This window comes from Lepidochelys olivacea (genome assembly GCF_965140295.1).
Source record: "Lepidochelys olivacea isolate rLepOli2 genome assembly, chromosome: 1".
In the NCBI taxonomy this organism is placed as follows: domain Eukaryota; kingdom Metazoa; phylum Chordata; order Testudines; family Cheloniidae; genus Lepidochelys; species Lepidochelys olivacea.
Window position 1 is genome coordinate 54,354 of NC_140411.1, and position 14,896 is coordinate 69,249.

Below are 14,896 nucleotides of genomic sequence, written 5' to 3' on the forward strand. Positions count from 1 at the left end.
GGGGCATTGCCAGAAGATAGAGGGAAGTGATCGCTCCCCTCTATTCAACATTGGTGACGCCACATGTGGAGTACTGTGTCCAGTTTTGGGCCCCACACTACAAGAAAGAGGTGGAAGAATTGGAAAACGTCCAGCGGAGGGCAACAAAAATGATTAGGGGACTGGAACACATGACTTGTGAGGAGAGGCTGAGGGAACTGGGATTGTTTAGTCCGTGGAAGAGAAGAATGAGGGGGGATTTGATAGCTGCTTTCAACTACCTGAAAAGGGGTTCCAAAGAGGATGGCTCTAGACTGTTCTCAGTGGTAGCAGATGACAGAACGAGGAGTAATGGTTTCAAGTTGCAGTGGGGGAGGTTTAGGTTTTTCACTAGGAGGGTGGTGAAACACTGGAATGCGTTACCTAGGGAGGTGGTGGAATCTCCTTCCTTAGAAGTTTTTAAGGTCAGGCTTGACAAAGCCCTGGCTGGGATGATTTAGTTGGGGACTGGTCCTGCTTTGAGCAGGGGGTTGGACTAGATGACCTCCTGAGGTCCCTTCCAACCCTGATATTCTATGATTCTAGGGCCAGGGTTACAGTCTACTGAGCCCTTTTCACCCTAAGCCAGCAAGGAGGTTAGTTAGAGAACTCCCTCAGTCTCTGTTGTCCCTATGGGCTTATTCAAGAACAGTTTAGCCTCCTGTCCTGACAGGGGCCTGTCTTCTCCTCCCAAGAGGTGCTTCTGTAGTGGCAGGTTGGGGGGAACCCGGGCCCGCCCTCTACTCCGGGTTCCAGCCCAGGGACCATAGTGGCAGCAACTGTTGGCAGCCAACCTTTCACCGCCAGAGCTGCTACACTTCCCTGGGCCACGTCCCCCCAGCTCTACCACTTCTCTTTCTTAACGCCTTCTTCACCCTTACCTTAGGGCTCCCTTTTCCTTCCAGTGGTTTGAGGGTGTCTTCATTACCCAGCCCTTCAGCCGCACTTCCTTTCCTCTGGCTCCCTTTTCCTTCCCCCGGCCTGACCGGAGTGAGCTCTTTTACAGTATCAGAGGGGCCTTAGAGTCAGGTGTTCACATTAGTTTAAAGACCTCACCTAACTCTTTGCAGGTTAATTAGAGTCAGGTGTTCACATTAGCCTAACGGCCTCACCTGTTAGAATGTCATAGCAAACATTTACATTGTATACACCAGTGTAATTAAATACGAGTAAGAAGCCTTGAGTAATACAAATGAAGAACTTTAATGGGAAAATGCTAATTTTTGTGCATTTGAAGGCAAGTAGTGATTGTGTGGGATGATCAAAGACTCTCAATGCATTCCTCTCTCTCAACCCTCAAAGAAAGAACCCAGGTGGGTAGTGATCTAGTCAACTTGTTTTCTGAAAGAAGAAGCTGTAAGTATGGATACAAGGGAAAAAATTTCACCCTCTGAACAGTCTGGAGTCTAACAGGGCAGAATAACTGAAGGGGAAGACTGAGATTCCCCCTAGTTATTCTGGGTACCCCTGAGAGACTGTTGGGAAACTGGCAGATACTACGTTTCTGCTACCATTTGGAGTTATAGACTATGACTCACCTGTACATACTTTTTACCTACTTTAACCTCTCAATAGCGCTCATTCCTTTTTCTTAGCTAATAAACCTTTAGTTAGTTTACTATAGAATTGGCTGCCAGTGTTGTCTTTGGTGTGAGATCTAGGATGCAAAATTGACCTGGGTGAGTGACTGGTATCTTAGGACTGGGTGTAACCTGGAATATTGTGTGATTTTTGGTGTAAGTGACCATTTATCACACAGCCCAGCTTGTCTCTGTGGCAAGACAGACTGTCCCTGCCAGTCTAAGGGGACTTTCTGTGACTCCATTATAAGACTATTTTAGCACTTTAGGAGTTCACATTTGGTAACGGGTTGGTGATATCTAATTATATAACATACCCCTAGTTTGGAGTGTCTGCTCTGCTTTTGATAGTCTGCCCTGAAGAAGTGGCGAAGAGTCCTGTGGCACCTTATAGACTAACAGATGTATTGGAGCATAAGCTTTCGTGGGTGAAGACCCAGTTCGTCGGCTGCATGAAGAAGGCACTCACGGTTGTGAGCTGCTCAAGACAGCGTGACACTGGTGTCCACATTTCAAAAAAGATGTTGAAAAACTGGAGCAGGTGCAGAGAAGAATCACAAAAATTATTCATAGGGCTGCACAAGTGCCTTACAATGAGAGACTTAAGATAAACAGACTGAGCTCTCTATCAAAAACAAGTTTGAGAGGTTACTTGATTACACTGTATAGATACCTTTATGGGGAGATGTCATAAATATAAAGGGAAGGGTAAACCCCTTTGAAATCCCTCCTGGCCAGAGGAAAAACTCCTCTCACCTGTAAAGGGTTAAGAAGCTAAAGGTAACCTCGCTGGCACCTGACCAAAATGACCAATGAGGAGACAAGATACTTTCAAAAGCTAGCAGGAGGGAGAGAAACAAAGGGTCTCTGTCTGTCTATATGCTGTTTCTGCCAGGGATAGACCAGGAATGGAGTCTTAGAATTTTTAGTAAGTAATCTAGCTAGGTACGTGTTAGATTATGATTTCTTTAAATGGCTGAGAAAAGAATTGTGCTGAATAGAATAACTATTTCTGTCTGTGTATCTTTTTTGTAACTTAAGTTTTTGCCTAGAGGGATTCTCTATGTTTTGAATTTAATTACCCTGTAAGGTATCTACCATCCTGATTTTACAGAGGTGATTTATTTACTTCTATTTCTATTAAAAGTCTTCTTGTAAGAAAACTGAATGCTTTTTCATTGTTCTCAGATCCAAGGGTTTGGGTCTGTGGTCACCTATGCAAATTGGTGAGGCTTTTTATCCAACATTTCCCAGGAAAGGGGGGGGTGCAAGTGTTGGGAGGATTGTTCATTGTTCTTAAGATCCAAAGGTCTGGGTCTGTAGTCACCTAGGCAAATTGGTGAGGCTTTTTACCAAACCTTGTCCAGAAAGTGGGGTGCAAGGTTTTGGGAAGTATTTGGGGGAAAGACGTTTCCAAACAGCTCTTCCCCAGTAACCAGTATTTGTTTGGTGGTGGTAGCGGCCAATCCAAGGACAAAGGGTGGAATATTTTGTACGTTGGGGAACTTTTTGACCTAAGCTGGTAAAGATAAGTTTAGGAGGTTTTCATGCAGGTCCCCACATCTGTACCCTAGCGTTCAGAGTGGGGGAGGAACCTTGACAGGAGAAAATAATAGGTGCTGAATGGCTTGTCAGTCTAGCAGAGAAAGGCAGAACAAGAACCAATCACTGGAAGTTGAAGCCAGACAGATTTAAATAGAATTAAGACACAAACTTTTAACAGTGAAGGTGATTGGAACAAACTACCAAGGAAAGTGATGGATTCTCCAACATTTGGACTCTCTATATCAAGACTGTCTCTCTCTTTCTGAAATATATGCTTTAGTTCAACTTTTAGTTATTGTGGGAGATGGAGGAATCTGCATCTTGGTAACATTCACTAGATAAAATTATACGGCCTGCATTATACAGGTCAGACAAAATTACCATAATTATTCCTTCTGGCCTCAAAAGCTATGAACAGGACAAGGCTAGCCCATGTGTCTGGGGATTTCTATATCCTCAGGTACTTGTACAGCCCATCTCCCTGTCATAACTAAGCATTCTTCCCCCACTGACTGAGGAAATTCTCTTTTGGGCCCTTTTACCTTGGCATGTCACTTCGGTTGTAGTATGTCTCCAGCGCGATGAGGCTAGGTCCTCAGCAGACTGTGGGCTCACAAGTTCCACCACAACACAATCTGGGTCTGAGGCAGTCATGGATTCAGGAAACCTTAGCCAAAGGATCCCCAAATCTGCATTCGTTGGGGACATTCGCCCTCCCACTGCCAGGGCCTGGCTTCCAGAAACACACGTCACAGTATGGAACAACCGTCCACCTGCAGTGAGAGAACACCAAGATTCAGATTGATACCTCTCAGGAAGACTAAGGGTTACCAGACCAAAGGCTTCAATCCCCTCTACCCTTCACTGCTGAGCACTGATAGTACAGTACGAATTTCCCCCTCCCCCTCTGGGGTTACCCCATTAATATTAGAGATCTCTGCATGTGCTCCACCCTAGGTGGAGAACGCACCCCAGGTGTTACCAGGCTTTTCCATTCTCACGCTTCCAACTCGCCAGTTGTCTTCGTGTCTGATTAGGACATGGAAATCTCTTAGGCGGCAGTGTCGTCCATCCTGCTCCCCGAAGCCTCCAGTAGTGAGGACCACATGTGGTTTGATAAGTACAGAGTGGTGGCCATACCGCCTCAGGCCAGCAATTTCAGAATCTATTGTGCACACAGATGCAGAGATGCTACCAGCAACTCTGGGAGGGTCATCAGCAGAGAAAGCTGCAATCCAAAGAGAATCAGACTGAGGTATAGGGGTTTGTTTGCAGCAGTGCCCCATACATGACACACACAAGAACAGAGATTACCCTCTAACCAGAAAAAAGTGAGAGCTCAAATTCTTCCACTTATCAAAGGGAATGAGAGGTGACTTGATTACAGTATGTAAGTACCTTCACGAGGGGAAAATAGAACAAGAACCAATTACTGCAAGCTGTTATGAAGCAAATTCAAATAGAAATAAGACACATCATTTTTAATGGTGAGGGTCACCAGCCATTGGAACAAACTACCAAGGGGGTAGTGGATTCTGCATCTCTTGTGATCTTCAAACTCAGATTAATCCCTTTCTGGATGTTGCTTTAGTCAAACAAAAGATTTTTGTGCTTGATACTGAAATAACTTGTTGAAATTTTCTGGCCTGTGTTATACAGGAGGTCAGATCAGACGATCTAACGCTCCCTTCTGCCCTCTAAATTTATGAATTAGCAAAAGTTTGGGAACAAAACTGATGCTGTACACACAGCAATGCCATACTGTATGTGTCAGGAGGACACCCCATCATAGGCAGAGCAGGGTAAATTAGTTCAATTAACCTTATATGCTGCACCTGGAGCCAGGGATCAATTAAAAATTAATAGATGATGAAAATCAGCTCAGAAGGAGCAGGTTGGGCCTGTATAAAGGGATGAAACTGAGAAAAGAAAGAGGTACAGAGGAAATAGCTTGCAGTCACTCCCTGGCAAAAGGGAGATTTGTTTGGGGCTACAGGGTCTGGCAAAAAATCAAAGAGGGGAAGTTTGGGATGATAAACTGGGGGAGTAGGGCGGAAATAGAGAGGGAAGTAGGAAGGAGTCCAAGGAAATAACAGGGTCAAGGAGCCAACAGACCATAGTTATAGGATATAAGGTTTCTGGGCTGGAAGTCAGAGTAATGGGTGGGCCCAGGTTCCCCTCCCAGCCACTGGGAAAAGGCAAAGGACCTGTCACTGAATCAGAAGACTGCCTGGGACAACATACGGACAGCTGATTCAGTGGGATCTATAAAGCAGGAGGACTATGAGCAACCTGGCTGGACACCTGAGTCATGAAGAGGGAGTTCCACGAGTCCTGGAGAGCGAGGGGGGGATGCAGTGTGAGGAGGGCATCTGACCTAAAAGCCAATAATCCCCAGGGTCAGCCAAAAGGAGGTGTCCCAACAGTGAATGACTCACATAACATTGTGCAAGAACTGTGGTCCATCTAGCCCAGTATCCAGTCTCTTTCTGAATGCTGCTAAGTCCTTGGTCTCAATGAGATCCTACGGCCAGAGCCGTCCCTAGGGTACAGAGAATCGGGGAGACCTCTCCGGGCCGGTGTGATTGGCTGGCACAATCGTTCCCGGAAGCGATGGATTCGTCACTTCCACCCCGGGCCCCGAACTCTCCTAGGGACGGCCCTGCCTATGGCGATGAGCTTGACTGTTCTAATTGCTCTAGAATCTTTATGGTTAATCAGATTGAAATTTGATATACCTCATGAAAGTGGAGGGTAGAGTCAGTGATTCAAATTTGGGGCCATTTGACCAAGGCGTTTCCGAGATTCAAGCCCTAGTAAAAACCCTGCTTTTCTTAAAGTTGACATGTTCTGGCAATGTTTTTTGTTCACAGATCATCACACCAGGGGTCTCAAACGTTCAAGGGTTCCCCAACAAAGTGCATAACACGCACCAGCCCCTTGGGGGAAATCAAATTAAAATTTATTTGAAAGTTTGCTTCTTCCATCAGGCAAGATAAGGCTCATACACCTATTCACATGCCTAATGGATTACAGGAGCATGCACAGACAGAGAAATTAATAAGATGTTTAGCCTTTAAAGTTTCATACCAGCTGGATAGCTCACGGGTATAAGCAATAGTCCTTTGAACCTGACCCAGCCAGTGTCAGTCTGAGTTCCACCTTGTGCAAAAATTTAGAAAAGGTTGGAAGGTATATTGCTAAAATCTTTTCCGGTCATGGTTGGGGGTTTTTTGTGTTGTATTTTTAATTTTGGGACTAGTAATTAAAGGGTGTCTGTTAAAAAAAAATTAGATATGCAAATGCTTGCTGGCAGGAAAGGGCATTTTAGGGGGTGGAAGAGCAGGGGAAATAGAAGTGACAGGGGTTTGGAAGCAGCATCGAGGGGAAAGGGATAAATGGAGGTGGATGGTAGTGGGACTGGGGGAAACCGGGGTGGGGGAGAACAGGGGCAGAGGTGCCTGTCAGCCCTACACTCCTTCTGTGTGTGTGGGTGGGTGTCACGATCAGAGAATCTGTGCCCCTCTCCCTATCCCTTGCCATTAGCTGAGATCTGGGGGTTCCTGCTCCCTGGGGGTGACTGAGCCCTGCCGCTGTGTGCGCGCGCCATGATTTGAGATATCTGGGGGGATCCAGGAGGATCTGACTCCCCTTCATGTCCCCCCTCATGGAAGCTAGGTTCTGGGGTTCTGAGCCCCACTCCCCAACCTCACTTCATGGGAGCTGGAATCTGGGGTACTTTGTCCTTTATAGAAGATACAAAAATTTTGCAGACAATACAAAATTACTCAAAATAGTTAAGTTCAAAGCAGACTGTAGTTAGGGTTTCCTCCGCACTCTGAACTCTAGGGTACAGATGTGGGGACCCATATGAAAGACCCCCTAAGCTTATTTCTACCAGCTTAGCTTAAAAACTTCCCCAAGGCACAAATCCTTCCTTCTCCTTGGATGAGTACTGCTGCCACCACCAAGTGAGTTAGACAAAGATTCAGGAAAAGGACCACTTGGAGATCCTGTTTCCCTAAAATGTCCCCCCAAGTCCCTTCACCCCCTTTCCTGGGGAGGCTTGAGAATAATATACCAATCAAATAGGTAAACCAGATGAGCACAGACCAGACCCTTGGGTTTTTAGGACACTAAAAACCCCAATCAGATTTTTAAAAACACAACTTTATTATAAAGAAAAAAAGTAAAAGAAGCACCTCTGTAAAATCAGGATGTAAGGTAATTTTACAGGGTAATCAAATTCAAAACACAGAGGATTCCCCTCTAGGCAAAACTTCAAAGCTACAAAAAACAGGGATAAACTTCCCTCTTAGCACAGGGAAAATTCACAAGCTAAAACAAAAGATACTCTAATGCATTTCCTTGCTATTACTTACTGTTTCTGTAAGTTTAGATGTATCATTCAGTAGGAGCTAGATTACTTGCTTGGTCTCCCTCTTTGTCTCCAGAGAGAACACCCAAGCCCAAAACAAAAACCTTCCCCCACAGATTTGAAAGTATCGTCTCCACTTATTGGTCCTTTTGGTCAGGTGCCAACCAGTTTATCTGAGCTTCTTAACCCTTTACAGGTAAAGGAGGGATTTTATGCTACCCTTAGCTGTATGTTTATGACAACTGTGAAGAGTTACAAAAGGATCTCAAAAAGAACAGGAGTACTTGTGGCACCTTAGAGACTAACCAATTTATTTGAGCATAAGCTTTCGTGAGCTTCAGCTCACTTCATCGGCTGTATTCAGTGGACTCTCACAAAAGGATCTCACAAAACTGACTGACTGGGCAAGAAAGTGGCAGATGAAATTCAGTGTTGATAAATGCAAAGTAATGCATATTAGAAAACATAATCCCAACTATACATACAAAATGATGGGTCTAAATTAGCTGTTGCAACTCAAGAAAGATGTTGGAGTCATCGTGGATAGTTATCTGAAAATATCCGCTCAGTGTGCAGCAGCAGGCAAAAAAGCTAACTGTGTGAGGACTCATTCGGAAAGGGATAGATAACAAGACAGGAAATATCATAATGGCACTATACAAATCCATGTTTAAAACAAACAAAAGGAAGTACTACTTAACAAAACACACAGTCAATCTGTGGAACATGTTGCCAGGGGATGTTGTGAAGGCCAAAAGTGTAACTGAGTTTAAAACAGAATTAGATACATTCATGGAAGATAAGGCCATCAATGGATATTAGCCAAGATGGTCAGGAACCCAACCCAATGCTCTGGTGTCCCTAAACCTCTGACTGTAGGAAGCTGTGAATGGACAACAGGGACGGATCACTTGATCCGTTGCAAACCAGCTGAGCAGCGAACAGCAGAGCAGCTAATGAAAGGAGGTTGCCTGGGATCTGCCTGAGAGGAGGTATGCTAAGGGCTGCATTAAGGAGACTGTGTTGGTGAGTATCTGAGTGTTTGTTGTGAGGACAGTGTGACTGTGTGCTGTGTGCTTGATTGGTTGTTTGAAAAGGGCGGGAACTGGGTGTGCTTTGTTCCAGGTGAGCCTTAAGTGGGCCTGACTGCATAAAAAGCCAGTCAGTTGCGAACCAGCTGAGCAGCTAACAAAAGGAGTTTGCCTGGGAGTTCGTCTGGGGAGAGCCCACTGAGGCTTACATCTTGCTGGATTCTCTGAGTAATTACTACAATTCCTGAGGAAGTTCATAGAAGGAAGGTAATATGGATGGGGGGTGTTCAGCTGTTGTGACCTGCACTGGATGTGCTGTTTGTCTTTCTTCCACAAGACAGATGCGACTTTGTCTGTACAAAGTGCAAGCTGGTCTCCATACTGGAAGAGAAGGTTCAAGGTCTGGAGCAACAGGTATCGACCCTGCGTTGCATAAGAGAAACTGAAGATTTCCTGGACGGATGTCAGGATAGGCTTCTATGGGCACAAGGTTCTGAAGATTCAGCGCAGGCTGCACATCAGGGACAGAAGGATGGTGAAGAAATTTGGCATCATGTGACCTCCAGAAGAAAAAGGGGAACGTCCATGTACCAGCAGGGCAGAAACAGGTAAGTAACCGTTTTCATGTTCTCTCCACAGGTACTAATGCGGAGAGTGGACCAGATGATACATCTGAGGGAAGGGAGCAGAAGGAGACTCCGCCGATTGTTAGGCATGGGATGCACTGTCCTAGGGTTGGGGTTCCATGACCACTGCTCCCAAGAGAAGGAGGCGGGTGGTGGTGGTCGGGGACTCTCTCCTCAGGGGGACTGAGTCATCTATCTGCCGCCCCAACCGGGAAAACCGAGAAGTCTGCTGCTTATCAGGAGCTAAGATTCGCGATGTGACGGAGAGACTGCCGAGACTCATCAAGCCCTCAGATCGTCAACCCTTCCTGCTTCTTCACGTGGGCACCAATGATACTGCCAAGAATGACCTTGAGCGGATCACTGCGGACTACGTGGCTCTGAGAAGAAGAATAAAGGAGTCTGAGGTGCAAGTGGTGTTCTCGTCCATCCTCCCCGTGGAAGGAAAAGGCCTGGGTAGAGACCGTCGAATCGTGGAAGTCAACAAATGGCTACGCAGGTGGTGTTAGAGAGAAGGCTTTGGATTCTTTGACCATGGGATGGTGTTCCAAGAAGGAGGAGTGCTAGGCAGAGACGGGCTCCACCTAACGAAGAGAGAGAATAGCATCTTCGCAAGCAGGCTGGCTAACCTAGTGAGGTGGGCTTTAAACTAGGTTCACCGGGGGAAGAAGACCAAAGCCCTGAGGTAAGTGGGATACCAAAAGGAAGCACGAGCAGGAGCGCGTGAGAGGGGAGGGCTCCTGCCTCATACTGAGAAAGAGGGGCGATCAGCAGGTTACCTCAAGTGCCTATATACAAATGCACGAAGCCTGGGAAACAAGCAGGGAGAACTGGAAGTCCTGGCACAGACAAGGAATTATGATGTGATTGGAATAACAGAGACTTGGTAGGATAACTCACATGACTGGAGTACTGTCATGGATGGATATAAGCTGTTCAGGAAGGACAGGAAGGGTGGGGGAGTTGCACTGTATGTAAGAGAGCAGTATGACTACTCAGAGCTCAAGTATGAAACTGCAGAAAAACCTGAGAGTCTCTGGATTAAGTTTAGAAGTGTGAGCAACAAGGGTGATATCGTGGTGGGAGTCTACTATAGACCACCAGACCAGGGGGATGAGGTGGATGAGGCTTTCTTCTGGCAACTCGCAGAAGTTACTAGATCGCAGGCCCTGGTTCTCATGGGAGACTTCAATCACCCTGATATCTGCTGGGAGAGCAATACAGCGGTGCACAGGCAATCCAGGAAGTTTTTGGAAAATGTAGGGGACAATTTCTTGGTGCAAGTGCTGGAGGAACCAACTAGGGGCAGAGCTCTTGACCTGCTGCTCACAAACTGGAAAGAATTAGTAGGGGAAGCAAAAGTGGATGGGAACCTGGGAGGCAGTGACCATGAAATGGTCGAATTCAGGATCCTAACACAAGGAAGGAAGGAGAGCAATAGAATACAGACCCTGGACTTCAGAAAAGCAGACTTTGACTCCCTCAGGGAACTGAAAGGCAAGATCCCCTGGGAGAATAACATGAGGGGGAAAGGAGTCCAGGAGAGCTGGCTGTATTTTAAAGAATCCTTATTGAGGTTACAGGGACAAAACATCCCGATGTGTAGAAAGAATAGTAAATATGGCAGACGACAAGCATGGCTTAACAGTGAAATCCTTGCTGATCTTAAATACAAAAAAGAAGCTTACAAGAAGTGGAAGATTGGATGAATGACCAGGGATGAGTATAAAAATATTGCTCGGGCTTGCAGGAGTGAAATCAGGAAGGCCAAATCACATCTGGAGTTGCAGCTAGCAGGAGATGTTAAGAGTAACAAGAAGGGTTTCTTCAGGTATGTTAGCAACAAGAAGAAAGTCAAGGAAAGTGTGGGCCCCTTACTGAATGAGGGAGGCAACCTAGAGACAGAGGATGTGGAAAAAGCTAATGTAGTCAATGCTTTTTTTGCCTCTGTCTTCACAAACAAGGTCAGCTCCCAGACTACTGCACTGGGAAGCACAGCATGGGGAGGATGTGACCGCCCTCTGTGGAGAAAGAAGTGGTTCTGGACTATTTAGAAAAGCTGGACGAGCACAAGTCCATGGGGCCGGATGCGTTGCAGAGCCATTGGCCATTATCTTTGAAAACTCATGGCGATCCAGGGAAGTCCCGGATGACTGGAAAAAGGCTAATGTAGTGCCCATCATTAAAAAAGGGAAGGAGGATGATCTTGGGAACTACAGGCCAGACAGCCTCACCTCAGTCCCTGGAAAAATCATGGAGCAGGTCCTCAAGGAAACAATTCTGAAACACCTATAGGAGAGGACAGTGATCAGGAACAGTCAGCATGGATTCACCAAGGGCAAGTCATGCCTGACTAATTTAATTGCCTTCTATGACGAGATAACTGGCTCTGTGGATGAAGGGAAACCAGTGGACGTGTTGTTCCTTGACTTTAGCAAACCTTTTGACACGGTGTCCCACAGTATTCTTGCCAGCAAGTTAAAGAAGTATGGGCTGGATGAATGCACTATAAGGTGGATAGAAAGCTGGCTAGATTGTCGGGCTCAACGGGTAGTGATCAATGGCTCCATGTCTAATTGGCAGCCGGTATCAAGTGGAGTGCCCCAAGGGTCGGTCCTGGGGCCGGTTTTGTTCAATATCTTCATAAATGATCTGGAGGATGGTGTGGATTGCACCCTCAGCAAGTTTGCAGATGACACTAAACTCGGAGGACAGCTAGAGGATACAGAGGGACCTAGACAAATTAGAGGATTGGGCCAAAAGAAATCTGATGAGGTTCAACAACGACAAGTGCAGAGCCCTGCACTTAGGACGGAAGAATCCCTCACACTGCTACAGACTACGGACTGAATGGCTCGACAGCAGTTCTGCAGAAAAGGACCTAGGGGTTACAGTGGACGAGAAGCTGGATATGAGTCAACAGTGTGCCCTTGTTGCCAAGAAGGCCAATGGCATTTTGGGATGTATAAGTACGGGCATTGCCAGCAGATCGAGGGACGTGATCGTTCCCCTCTATTCGACATTGGTGAGGCCTCATCTGGAGTACTGTGTCCAGTTTTGGGCCCCACACTACAAGAAGGAGGTGGAAAAATTGGAAAGAGTCCAGCGGAGGGCAACAAAAATGATTAGGGGACTGGAACACATGACTTATGAGGAGAGGCTGAGGGAACTGGGGATGTTTAGTCTACGGAAGAGAAGAATGAGGGGGGATTTGATAACTGCTTTCATTTACCTGAAAGGGGGTTCCAAAGAGGATGGCTCTAGACTGTTCTCAGTGGTAGCAGATGACAGAACAAGGAGTAATGGTCTCAAGTTGCAGCGGGGGAGATTTAGGTTGGATATTAGGAAAAACTTTTTCACTAGGAGGGTGGTGAAACACTGGAATGCGTTACCTAGGGAGGTGGTGCATCTCCTTCCTTAGAAGTTTTTAAGGTCAGGCTTGAGAAAGCCCTGGCTGGGATGATTTAATTGGGGATCGGTCCTGCTTTGAGCAGGGGGTTGGACTAGATGACCTCCCGAGGTCCCTTCCAACCCTGATATTCTATGAAGACATGCACGACCTTTATACATGCATTTAAAATATTAACATCCTACTTACTGAATCACAGCGAATTAGTGCTTGACCTAGAGTCCTTGTGGGTCTCCATCTTGGTCATAAGTCTTTGGAAATCTGGTTGATATGATGTCAAGGTGGTATGGAGGAACTCGGTCAGAGGTTTCGATTTTACAAACTTCATCATGGAGTACAGCGATTCACAGCAGTATGTTGTGCTGAAAACTAAAATGAGTCGCACACTCGTCTTCTTGAGTTAGTCTACTTTCTTTTGGGCACTAGCTTCTAGAACATGATTGCAGACTGTGACTTACACATCAGCTTTAGAGCCTGATCCTCCTGGAGTTCCAATCGTTCCATTTCTACAGTAGATCTTTCTGTAACCATGGTTTTGGGGAATCGGACAGCCATCGTTGTTCACATCAAGCATGAATGGGTTTATAAGAAAGGCGAAGCAGGATCTCAACTTCTGCATGTTTTCAAACTTGCCCCCAAAATCATCAAGCAGACCTTGTAATTTACCTCTGTATTCCTCGTGTTTATGATCTTCTACTTCGAATTCAGGGAATGTGTTTACCCTACTCTTGAGATGGGGAAAGTGGTTGAACTGTCTTGAAACTATGTCTCTCTGCAGAAGCTTTAACTTGTTCTAGAAGCTGAAGACTGTTTGAGTAAGGTCAGAAATAATCTTATCCTACCCTTGGAATGCCAAGTTGAGTTTGCGCAGATGCTGCATAATACCAGTGAAAAACATCAGATCCTACATCCATTGCTCATCTTTCAGATGTGGATAGGACTTTTCCTTTTCTTCAAGGGAAGCATTAATAGGCTCCAACATTCCACAAGCCTATATAAGACATTGCTGGTTGATAACCACCCCACAATACAGTAGAAAGAGACGTTGTTAGGTTTCTCTTCAAGATCCAGCTCTTTGATTAAATTTTTGAACTGTCGATGAGTCTTCCCATTCACGTGGATGAAACTGACAATTTCTATGACCATTTTCATACTTGAAATATCTGCCTGTGAGATGTTCATGATGGATGATGCAATAAACAGGGAAAAACTCCAGAAATTTGGGATTGCTTTTCAAGAATATGATCAGGCCTACTTTTTTTCCCCACCATTACAGGTGCTCCATCCATTGCAATGCTGACGAGTTTATCCAGCTGTATATCAGCATGTGTAAATGCTTTGTCAAGTGCATTCTTTACGTGAATACTGCAGGTTGTTTCTTTTAGCGCCACTGAGTTCAACATCTCTTCTTTCAAAATTACATCCACGGAAACATAGCGAACAAATATCGCTAGTTGTGGTTTATCTTGTATATCTCTGGATTTTTCAACAACTAGACTGAATGCTAGAGAATTCTTTAGATTGTTTTGCAGCTTGCTTGCAACATCAGCACTGATCTGGGAAATATGGCTCTCCATAGTGTGATGCAAAATTTAAATTTGCGTTATTAGTTGAAGTTTTTTTGTTAGTTGCATCCAAAATTGCAACCACTTCTGCAATATTCTTCTTAAATTCTCCATCACAATATGGATGTTTAGCACGAGCGATATTCCATGACATAACAAAATTAACTTCAGTCATTGTGTCAGCTTCCTTACTGAATGCCAAAAGTAGTGTTTGTTGACTGTTTAGGCGTAATTTTAATGTGGTTAGCTTGTTTTTCCTTAATTCTGATTCAGGAAGGTATTTAGATGAAAAGTTATTGTGATTCATTTCGTAGTGACATTTCAAGTTGCTTGCTTTGTAGTGAGTGAGCAATGCATTGCAGATAAGGCACAGGGGGTTGCCATCTTTAACAGTGAATGCAAAATCTTCCTCCAATACTGGCTTAAAACTTTGGTTTTCTTCTTCATACTTTCATTTCTTACCATTTTGAAGATGTCGTTAGAAAATAGATATTCAGGCCTGCCTGTAAAGGCCTATACTTTAAGAACTTAGGTATATTTTTATCACTTAGCTAGTTATAGAGATATAAGAAACAAAATCACAAATCCGCCTGTGTATGGGCCTTCTCTCACCAAGATAGTCTGAGGCCTTGTGCAGGGGTAGCCATAAGCTGGGAAGCGTATGGTCACATCCTCACATTCCAAACCAGTCACATTGAAATAAGGTGGTATTGGGCTGTTAGGAAGATGATCCTTTCCTGATAG

General features: G+C 45.2%; 1 protein-coding gene across 2 annotated transcripts in view; it reads right to left on the minus strand.

Annotated features, from left to right (window-relative positions):
• LCMT2 (leucine carboxyl methyltransferase 2) overlaps positions 1 to 14,896 on the minus strand; it is a 67,233-nt gene that overhangs the window by 36,824 nt on the left and 15,513 nt on the right. For both annotated transcript variants that reach the window (XM_084611584.1, XM_084611585.1), the window contains exons 9-10: positions 4,114 to 4,371; positions 3,686 to 3,916 (exon numbers count right to left, since the gene is read on the minus strand). In XM_084611584.1, coding sequence (XP_084467710.1) covers positions 3,686 to 3,916; positions 4,114 to 4,371 — 489 coding nt within the window. The remainder of the gene's footprint in view (positions 1 to 3,685; positions 3,917 to 4,113; positions 4,372 to 14,896) is intronic.